Raw genomic sequence first — 23,309 nt, forward strand, 5'->3', positions numbered from 1 at the left:
TGTATGGATTTGCTGCTAATCAACCAATTAAGGTGTTTGTTTGACAATGCTTGGAGATTAGCGTACGCAAGAAGCTCGCATCCATGGTCATATGTGTATATTCAAACATAAATTCCAAATTCAGTTGTACTCAACCTGAATTCAAACATTTAGTGGCTTTTGAAAAAAATAGAAGACCATAAAAACAAAGCAGGCATTTTTTGACCATAAATGGAATCAGGCACCATTTTGACCCGACAACTGTTTGGGAACACAATTACACAAACACCGTGAACCTGAGCCCCAAGCCCCGAGAGGCATGACGATCAAGGGTAGGAAGCATTTAAGCCAGATTGAATTAATGCTTACAAAAGTTCCAAGTACTCAGAGAATTCAAACAAGTGTGGCTTGTGTAGATACATTAAGCTAGATAACAAGGTGACTAAATGGCGGCATGGCAACAGGGTAAAGTGGTCTTGCTTCAATATTGCAAGAAGCTTCACGTGAACTCACATATTCAAAATTTCCCAAATAGGTAGGCTACAAACCTCTTGATGGGACCTTCGGTTGTCCACTTTCACTTGTCCATGGTGCCCATGCAACGACAAAAAATACTCTTAAAATTAGTACATTAATTTTTTTAGAAAGGCGGCAAAAGCTTTGCCGGATTTTTATTAGATGAGGAAAATTAGTACAATAATTCATTAGATGCTTTCTTAATAGTTGCCAATCTATTTCGAGGACACTCAATTCTATCATCCATGAACAAGTATAATGATGTGTATAATTATGTTTGATTTGCACTCACAAAAGCTAACAATACAAGACTGATTATCAGAATTTTAATGCAATATACATGCAAATACATAAAGACTATGTCCTTGCCATTGGGCCAATTACCATCTTAATATTTACCATCGCTTTTTGTTCATGCCATCACTTTTAGTAATTGTTTATAGGAAAGTTTAAGTAATAAGGTCTACGTAAGAAAATGTATTAAGTACATAATTTAAAAAATAAACCATCCTCCATAATAATACTTTTAAAAACCCTTTTGTCTAAAAAAATACTTTAAAAACCCCATTCTTACCTCATCTTTCCAACACAACATGGCACAGTCATGAATTTATAATCCATATGACCAATAATTGAATTACACCAGCACAGATCAGTAGAAGTACCCATTCGTTATATTGTACACCAAGCATCTTCAATGGTGTGTATTTTGCCAAGCACACAAGGGGCTGCATGAGACAATTTCTAACATCTGAAACCAGATGTAAGTATCATCAACTATGTCTTGATAATGGAATGCATACTTGATATGCTTGTAGGACAATAGAAAGGAAATGCAAATACCTTCTCTAGTCAAGGAGCCATTTTTGTAGCATAGAATTACCATCTAACCATTAGGTTAAACAAGGTTAGGGAAGTCATGCCCTTCATGGTTTTGTTTAGCTTCTATTGTTATCCCAAATACCTACAAAACAATTAGAGGATGAATTACATACAACCATCAAATAAACAAGCCAAGTAACCAACTAAAATTTGAGCATGTCTGCTCAAGTTATTGTGTCGCTACCAAGGATAATGGCAAAGATCACCGGGAGTATTCAGAGTTAAACCTACAACAGATGCAATGGTCCCATAAGAAATCATGAAACTTGTTTGAAAAACAGTACAACAAACTCATAGTGAAACTTGTTTGGACAGTTTCAAACTTTCAGTGCATGTCACACCTAATTTTAAGAATAAAATTGAATGCATAAAGCTCATGTGTGCCCAGAGATCAGTCACACACATAAGTCGACAAATTATAAGAAGTATCATCACGGTGTATCTTACATCATGATTAATAACATCACATAGTCTTACACAACACAGCGGAAAATAAAAAGATAACTCTCTCATAGAAGCTCCAACACAGGGACGGTCAACTGGTTGACCACAAGCCTAATAGTCCTAAGAAAACTCCTCATACACGTTGTCATCTGTTACCCATCCGGGATTTTTATCCAAATATAGAAAGTAAACAAGCGTAAGTACTTTCCGTACTTAACAAGATAACATGGGGTTATGAAAGCTCAAAAAGGTTGACTCTGGTTTACTACAGTTAGCACTTTTAGTAGGTCAAGATTTTATCATCAACTATTATCAAGTTATGCTTAAGCTTCCATTTAAACCCACATAATCAGATATCTGAATCATTTAGATCATATTATCATCGTATAACATCATAAATGAACAACAATAAGTAATCAATTATTCTGTGAGTTTTTTGGACCGCTCATGACCGTGAGCACGGCTGTTATAACAGTTTGTAACCCTCTGTAGAGGTGGTGCACATTCACCGCGAGTCATGTTTCCCCTATGCCTAGGTTAATTACTCACATATCACTGCCAAGGTGAGCGGGCGGGGTACACTATGAAGCAATTTCATAGGTTTCTCTAATAAGTTAGGACAGCTAGGTTTTCTCGGTAGGCAGATGAAGGAACCCCCCTTTCCTATGGCACATATCCATCGTGGCTATACACATAGGAACAGAGGCAGCCCTATACCCAACGTGGCAAGCCCCTTTTATGCCATAAAGGTAACCTCTAACAAGCTAGAAAAGGTTCTATTACTGAGCTAAAGTCAGAGCTATGTGACTCTCACAGTTGCACTGTCAGTCCCAGCTTTTGCTGACAGATAAGTCCTTATAGAGGGCCGAGAGCATCATGATCAAAAGTCATTTGCTCCTTTGCCCTATAATTTAGTTGTTTAAAAGAAACTTTTACCTTTTCTTTACATAGAATCATTGTTCGTTATGTAGCTCATGTATAGTTATATTGAGCGCTAGCAAACTACCCATATGCATATAACTCGTAGGAGAACAAGGAAACATGATAATCAATCACTAGGATATCCTAACGGGTATCAAAATTAGACACATGCAAATGAGTGTTTAATAAAGGTGAATAGGACATCAAGGTAGGTCCCATGCTATACTTACCTTGGTTAGCAAACTCCTGCTGGTCATCAAAGAACTCTTAGTCTCCAACGTTCTCTTCACCGTCTGAACGCGACCAACACGGCAACACACAATATTCCAAAGGCATTCATGCAAAGAAAACAATCCTATAGTTAGAACAGTACACCACTAGTATATAAAACAAGATAAAATGTTTATGAAAAGAATCTACGTCTCGCTACGATCACGTCAACGCGAAGTTCACTAAAATCGGAGCTAAAACGTGAAAGTTATGAATTCAACGGGGTTTCTTATAGCAATTTATTTAATTAAACCTAACCATGAAATTTAAAAGTTGCAAACATGGTTAACAGTGGTTCTAACATGTAGAGAACTTTATTACAAATCTAACGCAATTTGAACGGGTCGATTCGGAGCTAAAACAAAGTTTTTATGAGCAAAACAAATCCAGTGGCATTTCTGTAAATAGGATGAACTATTTTTAGATTTAAATAAATCAATTTTGGAATAATTAAACAGCCGAGGACTGCGGGTTCTAATTCACCAAACTCGGGGGTCTCTTTAACAAAAACACCCACGAAGGGGTATCGACTTATGTGAGCCGTTGGATCAAGAACAGATGGTAGAAAAAAGATGGAAGGGAGAGAGAAAGGGGCCGGCTGCTGGAACAGTGGCGGCCGTAGCGGGGCACCATAGCCGGCGACGTGGGGCTTGTCAGCATGCTTGGTTCAGGGGTTATGGTCTACGGTTCGATGAACTGAGAACACCGGGAGAGAGAGGGGGGCAGGCGAACTCGGCCAGGCCTAGAGCACGGCCGGAGGATGCGGCCGTGGCGGTGGTGGCCATGGCCAGCGGCCGGAAGCTTGTTGGCGCACGCGGCTAGGGCACTAGAAGCCATGAAACAAGAAAATAATGGCACGAGGAGAAAGAGGGAATCAAGGGGGTCTCACCGCGGGGAAAAACAAGGTCGAAGGCGGCTCGGGGACGGCGGGCCACACAGAGGGGCGGACGGTGAACCTCGATGATGCAGTTGCGGCTTCCTCGAGCATGGGCGAACGCGAGAGGGAGTGGGGAAGGTAGCAAGGGGAGCGGGGAAGGGCACGACTCGCTTTTGTAGAGGCCGAGCGTGGGGAGGACACTCCCACGATGCGGGACGTGGGCACGGAGCGGCGGTTGTGGGCTTTCGGCTAGACTGGCATGGGGCGAGCGGGAGGAGGGGGAAGGCACTAGCAGGTGGGCCTAGATCAGCGGCGGCTAAGGCATGGGCAATAGTTGCGGCTCGGTGCTAGGCTGGCGCGGTGGCAGCGGTTCTGCCCAAACTGGGCTGGCCCAGGAAGGAAGCGGGGAAGGGGAAAGGAGGGGGGCGCGCGGGTCGGCAGGAGAAAGGGCCTGCGGCCAAAAATTGGAGAAGGGAAGGGGAGGAAAAAATATTTCCTTTCTCTTTTTATTTTCTAGAGGTTTAGCAAACCATTTTCAAATTGATTTTGCATCCAAATTCAAATTTGATCAAGACCAATCATTGCAAAAATAAAGGTGCAGCAACATGTATGCATCAAAAGGTTACTAACCTTATATTTGATTTTGATTTCCCAAAAAATATTAATTTCCTATATTTGAATGCACACATAATAACATAATTAAATCAAATTTACTTATTTTAAAAGAATGAAATTTTTTGGTGTTACAATTCTACCCCCTTATGATGAATCTCGTCCTCGAGATTCGGATGACTACTTACTCAAACAGTTGTGGATAAGCTTTCGTAATTCCTCTTCTCTTTCCCAAGTAGCCTCATCCTCTGTATACCGATTCCAGTGTACCTTGCACATTTTTATAACTCGGCTCCTTGTAACTCTTTCTATCATCTATAAGATCTTTATCGGATACTCTTCATATGTAAGATCTTCCTTAATAGCAAGTTCTTCCAAAGGAATCTGCTCTTCTGGTACTCACAAACACTTCTTTATTTGAGAAACATGAAACACATCGTGCACACCTGACAAACTCTCAGGCAATTCCAACTGATAGGCTACTTCTCCACATCTCTCTAGGATCTTGAAAGGTCCAATATACCTCAGTGCCAACTTTCTCTTCATATTAAATCTTTTCACACTTCTCATTGGTGACACCTTCAAGTACACGTAATCTCCAACTTCGAAAGTCAGCGCTCTTCGATGAGTATCAGTGTAACTCTTCTATCAGGACTGAGCCACTCTCAAGTTGTCTCTAATCATTCTCACTTGTTCTTCTGCGTCTCTAAGGACATCGAGTCCAAACACTTGAGTTTCACCAGTCTGATTCTAGAACAAAGGCATCCTACATTTACATCCATACAGCGCCTCAAAAGGTGCTATCTTGAGACTCTTCTGGTAACTGTTGTTGTACGAGAACTCAGCATATGGTAAACTCTTGTCCCAACTAGTACCATACTACAGTGCACAAGCTCTCAACATATCTTCCAAAATCTAGTTAATCCTTTCAGTCTGTCCATCAGTTTGTGGGTGGTAAGCATAATTGAAATTCAACCTTGTCCCCAAAGATCTATGTACTTTCTGCTATAATTGCAACGTAAACTGAGTGCCTCTATCAGACACTATTTTCTTGGGAACACCATGTAAGCACACTATCCTTTCCATATACAACTCTTCTAGCCTTGCACTTGTATAGGTAGTCTTGACTGGTAGAAAGTGAGCAACCTTGGTGAGTCAATCCACTATTACCCATATTGAATCATAACCTCTTTGAGTGCGGGGCAAACCTACGATAAAATCCATACCAACTTCTTCTCATTTCCACTTAGGAATCTTTATTGGTTGTAGCAACCCTGTAGGTCTTTGATGCTCAGCTTTCACTCTTTGACAAGTGTTAGTGTGTCACACAAAGCCTTATACTCTGCCACATCTCTCTTCAAACCATACCACCAATACTTCTCTTTGAGATCCAAATACATCTTGGTACTTCTGGGATGTATAGAATAAGCAGACTCATGTGCCTCTTGCAGAATTGCATCACGGATAGCCTTCACTTCAGGTACACATATCCTTTTCCTGAACTAAAGAGTACCATTCTCATCCATCCTGAATCTTGGTGCCTTTACAAGCACTATATTCTTCGCTATCTCCTTAAGTTTTTCATCCTCCAATTGACCTTTGCGTATTTCTCGCTCCAGAGTAGGCTCTATCACCAATTTCATTGCATTAGTGATGAAGCTCAAGTTGAGATACTCCATTTTAGCACACAACTCTGCCGACATAAATGTCATCCGAAGCCCATTGGCATAACCCTTCCTGCTAAGTTCATCAGCCACGACATTTGCCTTTCCTGGATGATAATGCACTTCCAAATTATAGTCTTTGATCAATTCTAACCAACGACGTTGTCTTAGATTCATATCTAATTGGGTAAAGATATACTTCAAACTCTTGTGGTCTATATAGATATCACTCTTATGCCCAATTAGATAATATCTCTAGATTTTCAAAGCATGAACCACAGCTACCAATTCCAAGTCATGAGTAGGGTAGTTCCACTCATGCTTTCTCAATTGTCTAGATGCATATGCCACCACTCTTCCTTCTTGCATAAGAACACATCCAAGGCCCAAACGAGATGCATCACAATATATAGAAAAGTTCTTGCTTAAGTTAGGCAAAATCAATACTGGAGCTGTAGTCAATCTCTTCTTTAGCTCATCAAAGTTTGCCTGGTATTTATCAGACCATACAAATTTAGTATTCCTTTCCAATAGAGCTGTCATAGGCTTAGCAAGCTTGGAAAAACCTTCAATGAACCTCCTATAATACCCAGCCAATCCCAAAAAGCTACAAATCTCACTTACATTGGTTGGTGATTTCCAATTCAAAACATCTTGTACTTTGCCTGGATCCACTGCTATTCCACCATTAGAGACAACATGACCCAGAAAAGAGACCTCCTTCAACCAAAACTCATACTTGCTCCGCTTAGCGTACAACTTATGTTCTCTAAGCTTTTGCAAGACCAACCTTATATGTTCAGCATGTTCTTCTTTAGTCTTAGAGAATATCAGTATGTCATCAATGAATACCACCATAAATTTATCAAGAAACTCCATAAACACCTTATTCATTAGATACATAAAGTATGTAGGTGCATTGGTCAATCCAAAAGACATAATGGTATACTCATACAAGCCATACCGTGTAGTGAATGTTGTCTTGGGTATGTCCGAGTTTTGAATCTTTAGCTGATGGTAACCTGAGTGGAGATCAATCTTGGAGAACACATAGGCTCCTCTCAACTGATCAAACAAATCATCAATCCTAGGCAAAGGGTATTTATTCTTGATAGTAACCTCATTAAGTGAACGATAATCCACACACATCTGTTGACTACCATCCTTCTTATCCACAAAGATCACAGGTGCTCCCCATGGGGAAGAACTGAGGCATATGAAACCTTTTTCTTACAACTCTTTTAGTTGTTTCTTAAGCTCTTCTAATTCATTAACCCCCATTCTATATGGACGTTTAGCTATTGGTGTAGTTCTAGGTAATAATTCAATAATGAATTCAATGTCACGGTCAGGTGGCATACCTGGCAAGTCATTGGGGAAGACATCCGAGAACTCCTCCACAACATGATCTTGTTTATTGACATCACCATCCAGCTGATTCACAGTGGCCATTGGCTGAGCTTGCACTACCACTTCTACATAGATTCTATCTCCATTGGGTGATGTCCCAACAACATATCTCTCCTAACACTGAATCACTGCCCGGTGTTGTTGCATCCAATCCATTCCTAGAATAAGATCAATTCCCGCTGTTCTTAACATAATATGTTTCACTTTGAAGTCTACCCCCTTAAGGAAATGCTAGTTGAGGGACTCCAATAAGAAGCTGGCATACTACCTCCTAGTGAATTTACTAGTATGGGTTTTTTCATGGCACATAAAGGTATGCTATGCATTCTAACAAAAGCTTGAGAAATAAAAGAATGCGAAGCACCAGAATCAAAAAGTACTATAACAGAGATAGAGTTGACACTGAACATACCCAACATGACCTCGGGTGTCTCCTGAGCTACATCAGATGACACATAGTTCACCTTAGCAGTGTGAGGTGGTCAAGCATTGAACGTCGGATTGCCATTCTAGTTCTGAGGAGCTTGCTGGTTCTGCTTCTTTGGACACTGATGAGCATAATGACCTACTTCTCCATAGCGATAGCATGCGTTGGGATTATTGGGTGCACCACACTTCATAGGAGCATTGTTGGGCATTCCCTGGCATATTGCCAGATTGCCGGTCTGTTGCGGGGGACGCTGATTACCAAACTGTTGCTGGTACTAAGGGTATTGCTGGAACTGATTATGCTGAGGATACTAACCACGGTTTCCCTAGTTAGATGGTCCTTGATTCCTCTGCTAAAAACCCTGTTAGGGATAGGCACGCGGGCGGGTGTTGCTTCCAGAAGCTTGCCCTTGAAGCCTCCTCTTCTTGGCTTCCATCTCTTTGCGCTTATCATCAATCATAATAGCGCGGTTCACTAAAGACTGAAAGTTAGGGTAGGTGTTGGACATCAGCTGGAGCTGCAGTCCATCATAAAGTCCCTTGAGGAAACGGTGTTGCTTATCCTTATCATCAGCTACATCATTTGGAGCATAGCGTGATAGTTGAGCAAACTTGTCATGATACTCCGCCACAGACATGGATCCTTGCTTAAGGGACCTGAATTCCTCCTGCTTCAACTCCACTAGTCCATCGGGGATATGATATGACCAGAAAATGTCCTTGAATTCCTGTTAGGTGATAGCAGGAGCATTGTTGGGGCATCCATACTGGAAAGAATCCTACCAATCCTGAGCTACTCCCTGGAGTTGACCAGAAGCATACAACACCTTCTCAAGATCATTGCATTGTGCTATGTTAAGTTGCTTTTCCACAGCACGCAACCAATCGTCTACCTCTAAGGGGTCTGAGGCATGAGTGAACACCGGAGGGTGACCCTTCATAAATTCTCCATGCTTGTCTCTAACCTAAACAGGCGGTGGTCCTCTTGCAGGTTCATTATCCAAGCGTTGCATCATGGCTTGCATCAACTGCGCTTGCATTCTCATCAATTGTTCCATAGTCACTGGTGGCGGTGGTGGTGGATTTATGAGAGCATCACGTCCACGACCATGGCCTCTGCCTCTTCCTCCTCTTGCGGCCATCTGTTTTCCAACAAATGCGCAAAATTTTAGAGATTTCCAATTTATAGAAAGCTTATGAAAGATAATGAACAATGCTGAAAACTTTCTGGATAAGATTTCAATTATAGCAGTTCGGTAAATCTGTCATAACTTGAGTTTCAGAGATCCCACAGAGGGGAACCAAGAACGGTTGGAATGTTTAGGAGATCAGCTACAACTTTTATTTAGAACACTTTTTATAGATTCTGGTATATACATGGTAAAAAATAGAGCTAAACCGAATCTGTTCTGGGTTCCAGTCTGCGTAGAAACATGAACTTGTGATAGCTAGATCTCACAAACCTGAACAGCTATTGACGTGATTCTAGAAACTTTTGAAAGATACAGAAGTCTAGATATCTCCACAAAAATTTCAGAATTTTTGGCAGCCCAAATTTAGAGATACAAGATAAAGAACACAGACTGCTCCAGAAAATAGCACAGCAGAGATAAGATAAAGCAAACCCATCTGCATTAAGACTTCATCTAAACTTAAGGTTCAAACCTATGGAATTTGTGGACATGCCCACAAACCTCCAGCAATCAAACAAACTCCAAATAATCTAAGTTCACAATTAAAAACATCCAACCACTAAAGTTCACAAAGACGAAACAAGACTAGACATAACACACGAACTAACAACGTAGCAACTTTAAACAAGGAACCTAACACCTATGGGGTGGTGTCAATCATGGTGAACGACCGACGCTTCTTCTTGTAGATCGGTGGCAGCCCAAGTTGAGCACGCAGTTCATCAACTTGCTTCTAGAGTCGCCTCTCGGCCCTCTGTGATGCACATAGCTCTCCTTTGACTTCTTCATCTACCCCCTGCATGGCATGGACATGTTGCACAGTTGCTTCCAGAGTTGGATCACTTTCTGGGGGTGCCAGGACCTACCAATTTCCCTCATGATCATTACGAGGAAGGAATCTAAAATGATCCTCCTTCATGGTCTCAAAATGACGACCATGGTAGTAGATGTAGGCGTCTCGCGCCGCATCTTTCATGCCATCCAATGCATGGGCCCGTCTGGCAGTAGCACGATGGACAGTCTCCACCTTATGTCCATTCTTTATGTCATTCCAGGCAGTGACAGCCAGCTCTACCTTCCAAAAGGGTGCCTCCAAAGGATGCTAGTACTCTGCACAGTGATAGTTGATGGAGGCGTGCAGATTAGGGTAGTAGTCATCCAGCACATGAGTAAGGAGGGTGTGGTAGTAGGCTATCTCCGGGGCTGGCTTGAAGTAGTATTTGCACTTTCAGCCTATCTCCTCATCCACCACAAGGACAACTGGGGATGGCATAGGCGTAGATGAAGTAGCTGATGACTCTGCTGGGGTAGCTATAGCAGCATAGACAGGTACAACAATTGGAGTAGGAGCAGGTGCAGGTGTTGGGGTGGCCATCCACTCCTCATCATCCTCGATCAAGGGTTCCACCTCATCATCGGAGATGATCACAATCTCCTTCTCTGCCTGTGGAGCACGGGGGTGAACATGGCACTGTAGCCTACAGTGCTAAGGCGGGCGGTCTTCGGGTTATGAGACATCTATAGATTTAGAGTAAGATAGAATTAGAATAAAAAATTTTATATAATAGATTAAGGTATGAATAGCATAAATACTTTATTAAAATAACAAGAATAAGACAGCAAGTAGGAAACCAGTGGAGCAAAGATGCTAAAACAACCATTTCTAACTAGGCTTGCGTCCTACAGTCAACCTGGCTTTGATACCAATTTGTCACACCTAATTTTAAGGATAAAATTGAATGCATAAAGCTCATGTGTGCCTAGAGATCAGTCACACACATAAGTCGACAAATTATAAGAAGTATCATCACGGTGTATCTTACATCATGATTAATAACATCACATAGTCTTACACAACACAGTGGAAAATAAAAAGATAACTCTCTCATAGAAGCTCCAACACAGGGACGGTCAACTGGTTGACCACAAGCCTAATAGTCCTAAGAAAACTCCTCATACACGTTGTCATCTGTTACCCATCCGGGATTTTTATCCAAATATAGAAAGTAAACAAGCGTAAGTACTTTCCGTACTTAACAAGATAACATGGGGTTATGAAAGCTCAAAAAGGTTGACTCTGGTTTACTACAGTTAACACTTTTAGTAGGTCAAGATTTTATCATCAACTATTATCAAGTTATGCTTAAGCTTCCATTTAAACCCACATAATCAGATATCTGAATCATTTAGATCATATTATCATCGTATAACATCATAAATGAACAACAATAAGTAATCAATTATTCTGTGAGTTTTTTGGACCGCTCATGACCGTGAGCACGGCTGTTATAACAGTTTGTAACCCTCTGTAGAGGTGGTGCACATTCACCGCGAGTCATGTTTCCCCTATGCCTAGGTTAATTACTCTCATATCACTGCCAAGGTGAGCGGGCGGGGTACACTATGAAGCCATTTCATAGGTTTCTCTAATAAGTTAGGACAGCTAGGTTTTCTCGGCAGGCAGATGAAGGAACCCCCCTTTCCTATGGCACATATCCATCGTGGCTATACACATAGGAACAGAGGCAGCCCTATACCCAACGTGGCAAGCCCCTTTTACGCCATAAAGGTAACCTCTAACAAGCTAGAAAAGGTTCTATTACTGAGCTAAAGTCAGAGCTATGTGACTCTCACGGTTGCACTGTCAGTCCCAGCTTTTGCTGACAGATAAGTCCTTATAGAGGGCCGAGAGCATCATGATCAAAAGTCATTTGCTCCTTTGCCCTATAATTTAGTTGTTTAAAAGAAACTTTTACCTTTTCTTTACATAGAATCATTGTTCGTTATGTAGCTCATGTATAGTTATATTGAGCGCTAGCAAACTACCCATATGCATATAACTCGTAGGAGAACAAGGAAACATGATAATCAATCACTAGGATATCCTAACGGGTATCAAAATTAGACACATGCAAATGAGTAATTAATAAAGGTGAATAGGACATCAAGGTAGGTCCCATGCTATACTTGCCTTGGTTAGCAAACTCCTACTGGTCCTGCTGGTCGTCAAAGAACTCTTGGTCTCCAACGTTCTCTTCACCGTCTGAACGCGACCAACACGACAACACACAACATTCCAAAGGCATTCATGCAAAGCAAACAATCCTATAGTTAGAACAGTACACCAGCAGTATATAAAACAAGATAAAATGTTTATGAAAAGAATCTACGTCTCGCTATGATCACGTCAACGCGAAGTTCACTAAAATCGGAGCTAAAACACGAAAGTTATGAATTCAACGGGGTTTCCTATAGCAATTTATTTAATTAAACCTAACCATGAAATTTAAAAGTTGCAAACATGGTTAACAGTGGTTCTAACATGTAGAGAACTTTATTACGAATCTAACATAATTTGAACGGGTCGATTCAAAGCTAAAACGAAGTTTTTATGAGCAAAACAAATCCAGTGGCATTTCTATAAATAGGATGAACTATTTTTGGATTTAAATAAATCAATTTCGGAATAATTAAACAGCCGAGGACTGCGAGTTCTAATTCACCAAACTCGGGGGTCTCTTTAACAGAAACACCCATGAAGGGGTATCGGCTTATGTGAGCCGTTGGATCAAGAACGGACGGTAGAGAAAAGATGGGAGGGGGAGAGAGGGGCCGGCTACCAGAACAGTGGCGGCCGCGTCGGGGCACCATAGCCGGCGACGTGGAGCTCGCCGGTGTGCTCGGTTCAGGGGTTACGGCCTACGGTTTGATGAACTAAGAACACCGGGAGAGAGAGGGGGGGGGGGGTAGGCGAACTCGACCAGGCCTAGAGCGCGGCCGAAGGATGTGGCCGTGGCAGTGGTGGCCATGGCCGGCGACCGGAAGCTCGTCGGCGCACGCGGCTAGGGCACTAGAAGCCGTGAAACAAGAAAATAACGGCACGGGGAGAAAGAGGGAAGCAAGGGGGTCTCACCGTGGGGAAAAACAAGGTCAGAGGCGGCTCGAGGACGGCGGGCCACGCGGAGGGGCAGACGGCGAACCTCGGCGATGTGGTTGCGGCTTCCTCGAGCACGGGCAAATGCGAGAGGGAGTGGGGAAGGCAGCAGGGGGAGCGGGGAAGGGCTCGGCTCGTTTTTGTAGAGGCCGGGCGTGGGGAGGACGCTCCCACGACGCGGGACATGGGCGCGGGAGCGGCGGTTGCAGGCTTGCGGCTAGACTGGCACAGGGCAAGTGGGAGGAGGGGGAAGGCGCTGACAGGCGGGCCCGGGTCATCGGCGGCTGAGGCGCGGGCGGCAGTTGTGGCTTGGTGCTGGGCTGGCACGGAGGCAGCGGTTCCACCCGAACTGGGCCGGCCCAGGAAGGAAGCGGGGAAGGGGAAAGGAGGGGGGCGCGCGTGCCGGTGGGAGAAAGGGCCTGCGGCCGAAAATTGGAGAAGGGAAGGGGAGGAAAAAATATTTCCTTTCTCTTTTTATTTTCTAGAGTTTTAGCAAACCATTTTCAAATTGATTTTGTATCCAAATTCAAATTTGATCAAGACCAATCATTGCAAAAATAAAGGTGCAGCAGCATGTATGCATCAAAAGGTTACTAACCTTATATTTGATTTTAATTTCCTAAAAATTATTAATTTCCTATATTTGAATGCACACATAATAACATAATTAAATCAAATTTACTTATTTTAAAAGAATGAATTTTTTGGATGTTACAGTGCATCAGTAAATATATGTTACCATTGAGGTACTCCATCTTCCTGAAGTCCCTCAGCATCAGCCTATGTTGCTATCGTGTCGCTGGAATGCTCCTCAAGATGACCTACTGATCCACCCGGAAAAAGGAGAACGTATCAATCAAACTGATCTGCAGATATCAGGAAGAACACATCTTCTATGTTTAGGAAATTCAGATTTACCATCAGAACAGTTTGTTGTGACTTGTGAACTCATCTAGAATAAAATAACATTCAGAACAAAAATAATCAATTTTAATGGTCATTAGAGAAGTTTTTAATAATGACCCAATTAATTAAATAGAGAAATGAAGAAGGCAGGGGTTTGACCTAAACTTCAGTATAGCATGCTCTAGCCTGCGGAGGCTCCCTTGAGTTTCTTTATCGTCTCCTCATACCCCAAATACCATCTAGTAGCAGCAACATCAAATATGTTTTATCAAATTCCACAAGCAAACAACATGGTTAGAGGGAAGTTAGTATCAAATTCGTTTAAGTTCTTAATCCTGAAGTTAGTATTTTGTTATACAGTTACATAGCATACGTATTGAAGTGAAATTCAAAGTTTCTTTGTCAACTATATGGGGAAAGTATGGTCTGTGGAACATAACAGGGCAAGGTTATCGTCAGCATAATTGGTGTTATGCTGTTTATTATTACATGGCACTGTTATGAAAGGACAAATCAAATGACCTGAAATAGAAAAGAGATCTCTTTATAAAAAAATGACCTTTCAGACAACTGTGAACCCTGAATGTAGTGCAGTTTTATTTGGTCCCCGTATGAGTGCGGACCCTGTTGGGGACCACCCTTTCTCTTTAATACAATGAAACAGAACTCTCCTGTGTTTTCAAAAAAAATGTAGTGCAGTTAAGCCGCCTGTTGGAGCTGAGATGAACCCACTATAAATTGCAAGAAAGGTCTGCATTGAAGGGATCCCAACTCTTGAATGATTTGCAATAACTGCAGTGCAGTTTGTATTGAAATAACAGACCTCCATTAATGTTTGACAACATATGTTGGCAATTTCGAATATCTTGGCTAGAGGAAACTTACATTGATGACAGGATTGGTGCTGGAAGTGAATCTGTGAAGTAATTCGAGATGTAATTCTTAGCGCTTCCTACAAAAGCAATGAAGCACACAATAAGTAACGAAGATGGGAGAGGTATGGGGAGACTAACTGCATTTTATCAGGAATTATCATGCAAGAAGGTCTTAAGAGTAATATAGGGAGTGGGAAGGGGGAGAAGGTTTTGTAGTTCAGGTTAGAATCACAATGCATTAAGGAATAAAATGCAAGATCCATATAAGTAGAGAGTTGAGAGGTACCGGTAGGAGTTCATACAAGATAGGTTCAGCTTCAGCATCGTGGCGAGGCTAAAAAAAGGGGAAAACATAGTAAAACTTCAATTACTTTGTGAGCACCTGACAGCACACGAACCTGTATGAATTTGGTGCAAGGCCAACACTCTAAAGCAGAAGTATTACATTTGTTGGTCTACAGATCATGTTCAAAGACTTTATGCAAGAAAATCAAGTAAAAGAAATATATGCTAGTACCACAATATCGACATGATCTATGGATCCTCTACTCGTAATAGATAGCATGGTCATGCATGTCCTATACAAAACATACAGGCAATGGTCTACAAAATTTTACAATGGTGTTATTTGAATCATGTTGCTGTCACTCACAATGCAAGCAACTAATTGAAAGTAAAAGACGTACTTTAGGATAGCTGCAAAATTAATTTGAAGGTGTAACATTGTACCAGAATATGAAAACGCCCTTACACTTTGTAGGTTGGATACTTGTCTGCAGCTAAAGGATGCAGTATACCATTCAAAATATAGATCTGTACAAATTAGAGAGTACCAGATATGAAAATAGTACTGACATTAATTCAGATACATCAACATAATTGACAAATACATATATGTTTTTCACAAATCACAAATCTAGGAGTATATATAATAGCCCCTGACTCTAGTGGCAGTACGTGATCACCCATGACTCGTTACAGGGCCGATGGTACTGGTGGATTTGGTAGAGAGAGAGAAAATACTATATGCTGTGCCAGAGTGTGTGTGTATATATATATATATATATATATAGAACTACTATCCTGTAGCTGGCTACAGAATAACTTATTCTGTAGCCACTTTGAGTTATGATAATTACTATGTTAATTTACGAGATTATAGTAACTCCTTACTAAGTGGTTTAATATAACGTTATGGTAAATATCCTCATGTGTTATAGTAACCCAACTATCATAAATATGTATTGACATTATGGTAAATTAGTATATAAAATTATAGTAAATGAAGGTGGCTACAGAATAACTTATTTTGTAGCCGGCTACTGAATAGCCTCTCCCTATATATATATATATATATATATATATATATATATATATATATATATATATATATATATATTATATACTTATTTTATTTTCTACTCCTAGAGACTAGTTACTCCCATGTGTATATCTCTAGATTTAGGGTGTATATGGTCCGACGAAGTGTATGTAGATAGAATATATCATCATACTAGACCATCTAGAGTACTATGTATAACAAGTATGTATGTATACTTAGAGTATATGATTATACTTATTTTATATGCTACTATCATATTATTATAAAATATATTAAAAAATATGTGCTCTTTTGAATTTTTTTTTCACATAGTAAAGATATGTAATATCTTAATATTAGTATATCAATATACTCAAACTGATAAATGAGTATGTACATATATGCAATGTGATTTATTGATTACGAGAGTAACTACCCCGGGAGTATATAAAATGCAACACACACACACATATATATATATATATATATATGGAGAGTATATTCAGTAGCCAGCTACAAAATAAGTTATTCTGTAGCCACCTCCATTTACGATAATTTTATATACTAATTTACGATAATGTCAATACATATTTACGATAGTTGGATTACTATAACACATGAGGATATTTACCATAACGTTATAGTAAACCACTTAGGAAGGAGTTACTGTAATCTCGTAAATTAACATAGTAATTATCGTAACTCAAAGTGGCTACAGAATAAGTTATTTTGTAGCCAGCTACGGAGTAATATATATATATATATATATATATATATATATATATATATATATATATATATATATATATATATATATTATTTCTATATTGTACCCTAGGTAATAATTAATATTCAGTACCCGAGTCACCCCGCCGCCAACCGATTTCGATTCGCCGAGCCACCCCACCCACCCAGCGCGACCGACCCCGCCTTCCTTTCCTCCACGATGCCTGCCGCTTTTTTTTCTCTGTGTTTTTTTTCACCCATTTATTTTTGTTCGTCCTCCTCCTTTTTTTTTTCCTATCGTGGGCAGCGGCAGTTCCTCCTCTGCTCGGCGGTGTGACGGCGCCCTCTGCCCATCCGCAACTGGCAGCGAGCCGGCGACGTCCAGCTCCACCTACTCCCATCCTTGATCCACCACCTCCTCCCTCCCTCCATCTTCTCCACCAGTAGCGGCGGCGGCGGCGTTTTACCCGCATGGCCCCTCCGCAGCGTTCCTCCGCCCCGTCCTGCATCCCGGCGTTTGACGTGTTGAGCCTTCATCCCCTCGCCAGCGACGGATCTAGGGTAGTAGGCCTAGGGATCATCTGATCCCCATCACCCGGCTGTATCGGCGGCTTCTCCATTCTCCCACTCCCGTGCGTCAGCCTCCTGTGCTCGCCCGTGACTCATCGTCAGCCCCCGTCACAAACTCCCGGAGAAAGGAGTAGCGACTCGCCTGGCGACGCCGTCAGTCCGCCGCCACTGCCGCTCCTGCATGTGCTCCTGCAACAATGGTGGCAGATCCAGGTGCCCCTCCTCCAGATCCCCTTCCCCAGCTCCTCATTTGCAGCATCTTCTCCTTCCCTTCCCCTTCCCCTTCACCTTCCCCTTCTTGATTCGATTTGATGATTCGAGTGCAGGATGCGATCCCTTGAGCTTCTCTTGGTCTGATGCGAGTGTTCGTTTGTCAGCCCAGTCGTTGAGGAACCACCATGGCCAGGAGCTCCTCTTCACTAGCAGCAAGGTTGAGTCTAGGTCTAAATCTCTAAATTTTTTGTTGCATTATGCTTGTATATTTATTATCTTATGAATGGATGCAACAACAGTCACTTGATTGTCATTCATTTTTCAGGCTTATTGATGGCAATTGTAGCCACATATCATTGCATTGCATGTACCCTGTAGGTACAGTCTTGCTGCATTTTTTTAATTTTTTGTGGTCAACAAGTTCCCTGTTCGGCTATCATTGTTGTTGCCTTTATTATTGTTGCACTGGGTGGTATTCAGACAAATCAATGTATTGCATATTGTTACTGATTTTCCGAAAATAAATCGCCAATTTGACTCGTTATCCGGTTTTTAGGCTGCTCTTCATCAAGGGATTATGTTGTCTTCATCCTAGTGAACTGAGCAGAGCATGAGATTATCTCTTACTACTGGATTTTTGTACCAACTATCTTTGCCAGGATTCCTCCCTGTTTATTGACACCCTTTATGTCCTGTAATTAGGAATCCCTGGTCATGTGTCCTAGTTCCATTTTTCATCATATAATCTAAAAATTGCACCGAGTTCTCTGTCATGCTTAATGGAACTATATCAAAAGTCTCCTGCTAGCTGGCCAAATAAGTATGCGCAGGCACACTCCATCAGCAACAGTGGCGTGCCGCTAGCACAAAAAAGGAATGCTGGAGAATGCTCTACACTTTTTTGGACTTATCACTGTCTCCACCAGTCATAAATTTGGCATTGATTTTATGACTTATCTATCTTGATCTATGTATGCACCTGTTGATATTACAGATTTAAGGTTTCTAACTGTTAATCATTGTGGTATGCTTTTGACAATTGCATGTGTGAGCACCTGATGCTCATATGCTCTTGAATCCCAAAGCTGATCATTGTTGACCATATGCTCATGTATTCTAAAATTTCCGTATCCTATTATGCATGCCACTTTGCTTCCTGCAAGACCATTTGTATACTGCTCATATGCTCATCTTTAAATATGTACATCGCTGTATCTTGTCACTTTGATACGCATTTCATGATTAGAATTTCCTGTCAGAGTCGGGAGTCTAGGAGTAGTAGTTTTCTAATGGTAAACTTCCGCTGCTTACCATTTCCTTTTCAGCATGATATTTTGTTTTTTGATGGGTGGCAAAGCATTTCATGTTGCTGGATGGTCTGTGATTCGAAGTGATGGAGTGGACGATGTTTGTATCTCTGTTAACCCATCCCTGAGTAAAGTGCTCAATTGCAATGCAACTTTTAGTAATTGATTGCCTTTAGTCAGTAGCAGTGTACTCTATGCAAAGGCATCAATGTTGCTGCATGTTAGTTTCACCTTACAGTTAGAATTTGTTTTTTTTACACTGTCTGAACATTTTAGTTTATTTGTTTTTACATGAATTCTACTACTACTAGTTAGGATGTTTCTCCGCTAGCATTCCTGCGCTTTATGTGGGAACAGCGGTCACAGTGGGCTGATAGCAATTTAGATGCATTCTTTACTTCTACAGTGAAACCAAATTTCTTCGATTTGCCTATGCCTTGCCTTGGAGGATTTAGTGGTCAGGTCATATTTCCTTTAGCCTACACTTTTGGCCCAGAGGAACTAAGCTCGTATGCTACTGTGATCTGCAACAGTGCAACTAATCTCTCCAGTTTATCAAATCTCTTTTGCTTAATGTGTTCGTTTCTTAATTTCTTATGTCAGTTCCTTGAGGTTAGAAAATTGGGAAATGACAATATTTATCAAACGTGCTCCTGCAGCCTCATCTGTTTGTATGCATTTTTGTGATATTAAATGTTAGTATTTGCTATCTGCCAGCTTGATTCAACAAACTTCAATGATGATTAGCTTTTGGTTATTAACTCATTGACCCATCCTTTGTCAGATGCCAGAAGTCAACATGCTATTTTAAAGTCCACTACTATAAATATCTTTTGATCATGCTTCGTGGTTAGAGCTAATATTTTCATCAGTGTTATTTATTCTCTTTTGTTCTTTCTTAGGTTCTGTTTGCAAATCACAGGCGTTCTCCATCAAAGCACCCTCCTCCAGCTACACTCCATGATCACTCACAAAGGTCATTTTTTCTAATATTCCTAATTTGTAGGTGTGACTTATTATGCTTGAATTTTCATCATGTCAATTTTTTTTGTTCGTGACACTATGTATGCTTCGTTAGATAATTAGCCATATCAATATAGTCAAGTGATCTGTTTGGGTGACTAATTATGCTGCATTAGATAATCAGAAGGTTATTTCTTTGCTATATGCATCTTTCAGGTTTTGAAAGGGCATGGACATTTTATCTTGTTTGCAGGATGTGCTAGCCAGTGGCTGATGGCGTCCTCCCGCATGGAGACCTTCTCGGATTTCGTTCCCCCCTCTTGACACCAAGGTCGCCCCAAGTTGCAGCTGTTCTCCTCCGCTGCTCACATCCGTGTACGCTAGACGAGTGGCGAGGAGCGACCAGATGCTAGTGTGGCTCCTGCCGCTGCACAACTGATGTCGAAGCATGTCGATAACAACCCTCCTGCTCCGATGGCGCCAACCTAGCCTCAGGCAAATTCAACCCCCACAAATTTGGTCATTTTTTTAAAGAAAAGCTGTGAACTGAGATGATTTTTGTGGTTCAATTGAAATAATAACATGAATGTGGTTACTATTGGATTAGATGTCCCTCCATATAGTTGAGTGACTTCATTTTGCATCTCTGCAGAAAATAGAGAATGTATGCATTGAAGTTTTAGTCTTAGAATATCCTGAACCTGGAGCTGATTTTTCGTCTTAAGTAAAATGATGTGCGTTCGTGAGGATTTCTTTGTATTAGTCTTCTCTATGCGCGTTCAGCATGTAAGGTTCCCTCTCCACTCTCTTTTGACTAGTGCCCAAACCGCAGGCACCATGTGTAAGACGCCATATTGAACTTTTTTTTGTTTCATGTGGTTTAAAAAAGTATTAGCTCAGTGACGCAGTCTAATAAGATTTCGCCATTACAATTTCAACTACTGTTCATGTCAGTGTGTATTATTTCTAGAATGTTCTTCTATTAGTATATTATAGATTGCATGTCAAATGTTCATTCAAGTGCTTAACTGAATCTATGGTACCTTTTATATCAGGAATTACACTGGCTTGAGTGGAAATCAACAACTTGCATGCAAAATGTTTTGTGTTGACAACTTGCATGTCAAATGTTGGTTCAAATGCCTAGCAATGATATATTAACTTTTTCTATAATTTATGCATGAGTGTATAGTTAGACTGATGATTTATGAATAGTTCAATTGCTGGAGAAACACTAAAATTCATCTCCAATGTGCCCATGCCATTAGTATTTTCACTGCAGGCATGGTGCTTCTGGGACCAGGATCTGAACCTGTCATGCCCACCTATGCTAAAATTGATTTGTCTGACTGACGATGTTGGTCTCATCCTTGTCCTGTTTATGCAGCCAGGAACGAGCAGAAAGAGAGCAGTACCTGTGTGTTGAACTGGTGTGCCTTCTTCCCTTCATTGCTCTAAAGTTGAGTATTTTGTGGTTTCTCCGGGAAGCCATTTTATTGTAGACTAATTTTCGAAGAAACCATTTTCTTCTAGACTATCAGGCTCTCTCTTCTATTTTGGTTCTCAAATGTCACCAATGAAATGTTGGGCAAAACATGTTAGCTCCAGACGGTTTGTTAACCAATTAGCTATGACCATAAATATTCATTTCTAGAAATAGATAAAAAGGATTATTCTAGAAAACAGGTGGTCATAGAAATCCTAGCCTGCTACGTGACAATAAAAATATTATTTAGAAGCACGTTCCATAGTATGATTCATTAATAAAATTGTAATTGAGTGGATCACTTATTCAGTTAACTACTGATGCCGAGACACAAGAGTTGGTACTATTTTAATTTATGACTAAGTGTTGCTGCTGTGATATAGTAACTGTGGTGGATTAATTAGCAGCTCATTTTTTGCTCGATGCATAAGCATGGAAATTAAAACTTGAAACTTGATCAGCACTGCGGCTAGAGTTCGGTCAATTTTGATTGAACATCTAGCTATCCAAGTAGTTATGCCTCGGAGACTTTACTTATTCAGCTTATGCCTTTTCTGATCATCACTGCGGCTAGAGTTCACTTTTTTGATCTTGTCATGGCTTGGTGGGTTTTGTAGTGACGGAGCTGATGGCTGTGAAGTTCAGGTTCTGAATGAGGAGGGGTTGTGGGCTGATGGCCAAGTGAGACAAAAGTTTCTCCATGTTTGTGTGCCCCAGGTAGTTTGTGTCTTCCTCCTGTCTTCCCCTCATTGACTCTGTCTTCCTCTGTGTTGCAGTAAACTTTGATATCTTTTCCTTTCGTGATGCTGCTATGCTGGTTTCGATTTTGCAAGAGAGAAATCCATTTAGATATATTCATATATATTGATTATGAGGTAATGCCAATGAGACAGGGAGATGGGGGAGAGTGTCATATGCTCACATCGAAATAGTTTGCATAACGACTTATAAAATTTTAATATTTATGTGGTATCATCTTGATAATTAACTGGATATGTTACCCCCATAAGAAAACCTGTTTTTAAGATTATATTCTAAAAATAATCATGTTTAGAAGAGGTTATTTCACTTGTTATTAAGCTCATTACTCCATCTTGCAGGTTTTAGAAGACGGTATAGCCATACTAATGCTGCTGAGGCAAACACCTCTTCAGCATCCCATGCCTGGAGTGATGGTGTGGCACTACAGTGGACGATCTTGTGCAAGATGTTTGCTGAGCACCACCATGGAGGCCTCGAGTGCCAAGAGCACCTAGGTGCTCGCACTGCCTCATGGCTCCTCGTAGTTCGCATGTTTGAGATGCACGATTGGACATGTTAATGTAGTGGTTCTGGGCTTTTGATGGCTCTTGTTTTTTGAAAGTGCTTATACCCTGCAAAAAGCTTTGTATTGCAAGGACAAGTCTTGCTTGTTCGTTGAAATTTGCTTATACAAAGTAAATTTGTTTGAAAGCAAAATGTAATTTATGGTTATAAAATTTTGGATCATTTGAACTCTAGAAATAGAAACTTTCACGTTTAATCATAACTAAAATTCTTTGGGCTATAAATTAACTGAGATTGAAAAATGAAGTGCTATTTTGTCCGTTTGCTGCTGCATATCGGATTGACCATAACGCTTATTCCAAAGATAAAAAAAGGGGGTAAAGGGGGGACTTAGGACAAGGCGTGAGGACATGGGCCATCAGCATTTGGCATTTCGAGAACTACCTGAACGGAGGCACCACCTAAGCACGTGTGAGTGAAAAAAAACCGGCGACCGGGTCCTGAACGGAGGCACCATCTAAGCACGTGTGGGTAAAAAAAAGACG

At 41.0% G+C, this 23,309-nt stretch overlaps 1 protein-coding gene and 1 long non-coding RNA gene across 9 annotated transcripts; one reads left to right on the plus strand and one right to left on the minus strand.

Moving 5' to 3' along the window:
- Nucleotides 1-1,568: 1,568 nt before the first annotated feature.
- On the minus strand, nt 1,569-13,965 carry LOC136540347 (uncharacterized). The gene is made up of 3 exons (XR_010779930.1): nt 13,871-13,965; nt 2,973-3,035; nt 1,569-1,604 (listed from the first exon to the last, which is right to left on the minus strand). It is a non-coding gene; the product is annotated as an uncharacterized lncRNA (long non-coding RNA).
- Nucleotides 13,966-17,228: 3,263 nt separating this feature from the next.
- LOC136535158 (uncharacterized) lies at nt 17,229-22,976 on the plus strand. 8 transcript variants are annotated; one of them, XR_010778949.1, is made up of 9 exons: nt 17,229-17,742; nt 17,856-17,959; nt 18,068-18,120; nt 18,299-19,149; nt 19,952-20,025; nt 20,266-20,507; nt 21,400-21,442; nt 22,116-22,215; nt 22,599-22,976. XR_010778949.1 is itself a non-coding variant. In XM_066527470.1 (7 exons), exons 4-7 carry the CDS (start codon nt 20,461-20,463, stop codon nt 22,752-22,754), a joined length of 375 nt encoding a protein of 124 aa, XP_066383567.1. In that variant the 5' UTR covers nt 17,235-17,742; nt 17,856-17,959; nt 19,952-20,025; nt 20,266-20,460; the 3' UTR covers nt 22,755-22,976. The 8 variants fall into 8 exon arrangements, 1 of the variants encoding a protein (XP_066383567.1); XR_010778948.1 differs by lacking the exon at nt 18,299-19,149; XR_010778950.1 differs by lacking the exon at nt 18,068-18,120.
- Nucleotides 22,977-23,309: the final 333 nt, after the last annotated feature.

Source organism: Miscanthus floridulus, chromosome 2 (genome assembly GCF_019320115.1).
Source record: "Miscanthus floridulus cultivar M001 chromosome 2, ASM1932011v1, whole genome shotgun sequence".
NCBI lineage: Eukaryota > Viridiplantae > Streptophyta > Magnoliopsida > Poales > Poaceae > Miscanthus > Miscanthus floridulus.

Bases quoted from the DNA above. Each gene is read 5' to 3' on its own strand.
- LOC136535158 (XM_066527470.1), top strand. From the start codon at position 20,461: ATGTCGATAACAACCCTCCTGCTCCGATGGCGCCAACCTAGCCTCAG. The intron at 21,472-22,115 runs GTTGAGTATTTT...TGGGTTTTGTAG, and splicing joins CTTCCCTTCATTGCTCTAAA to TGACGGAGCTGATGGCTGTG. The intron at 22,216-22,598 runs GTAGTTTGTGTC...TCCATCTTGCAG, and splicing joins TCCATGTTTGTGTGCCCCAG to GTTTTAGAAGACGGTATAGC.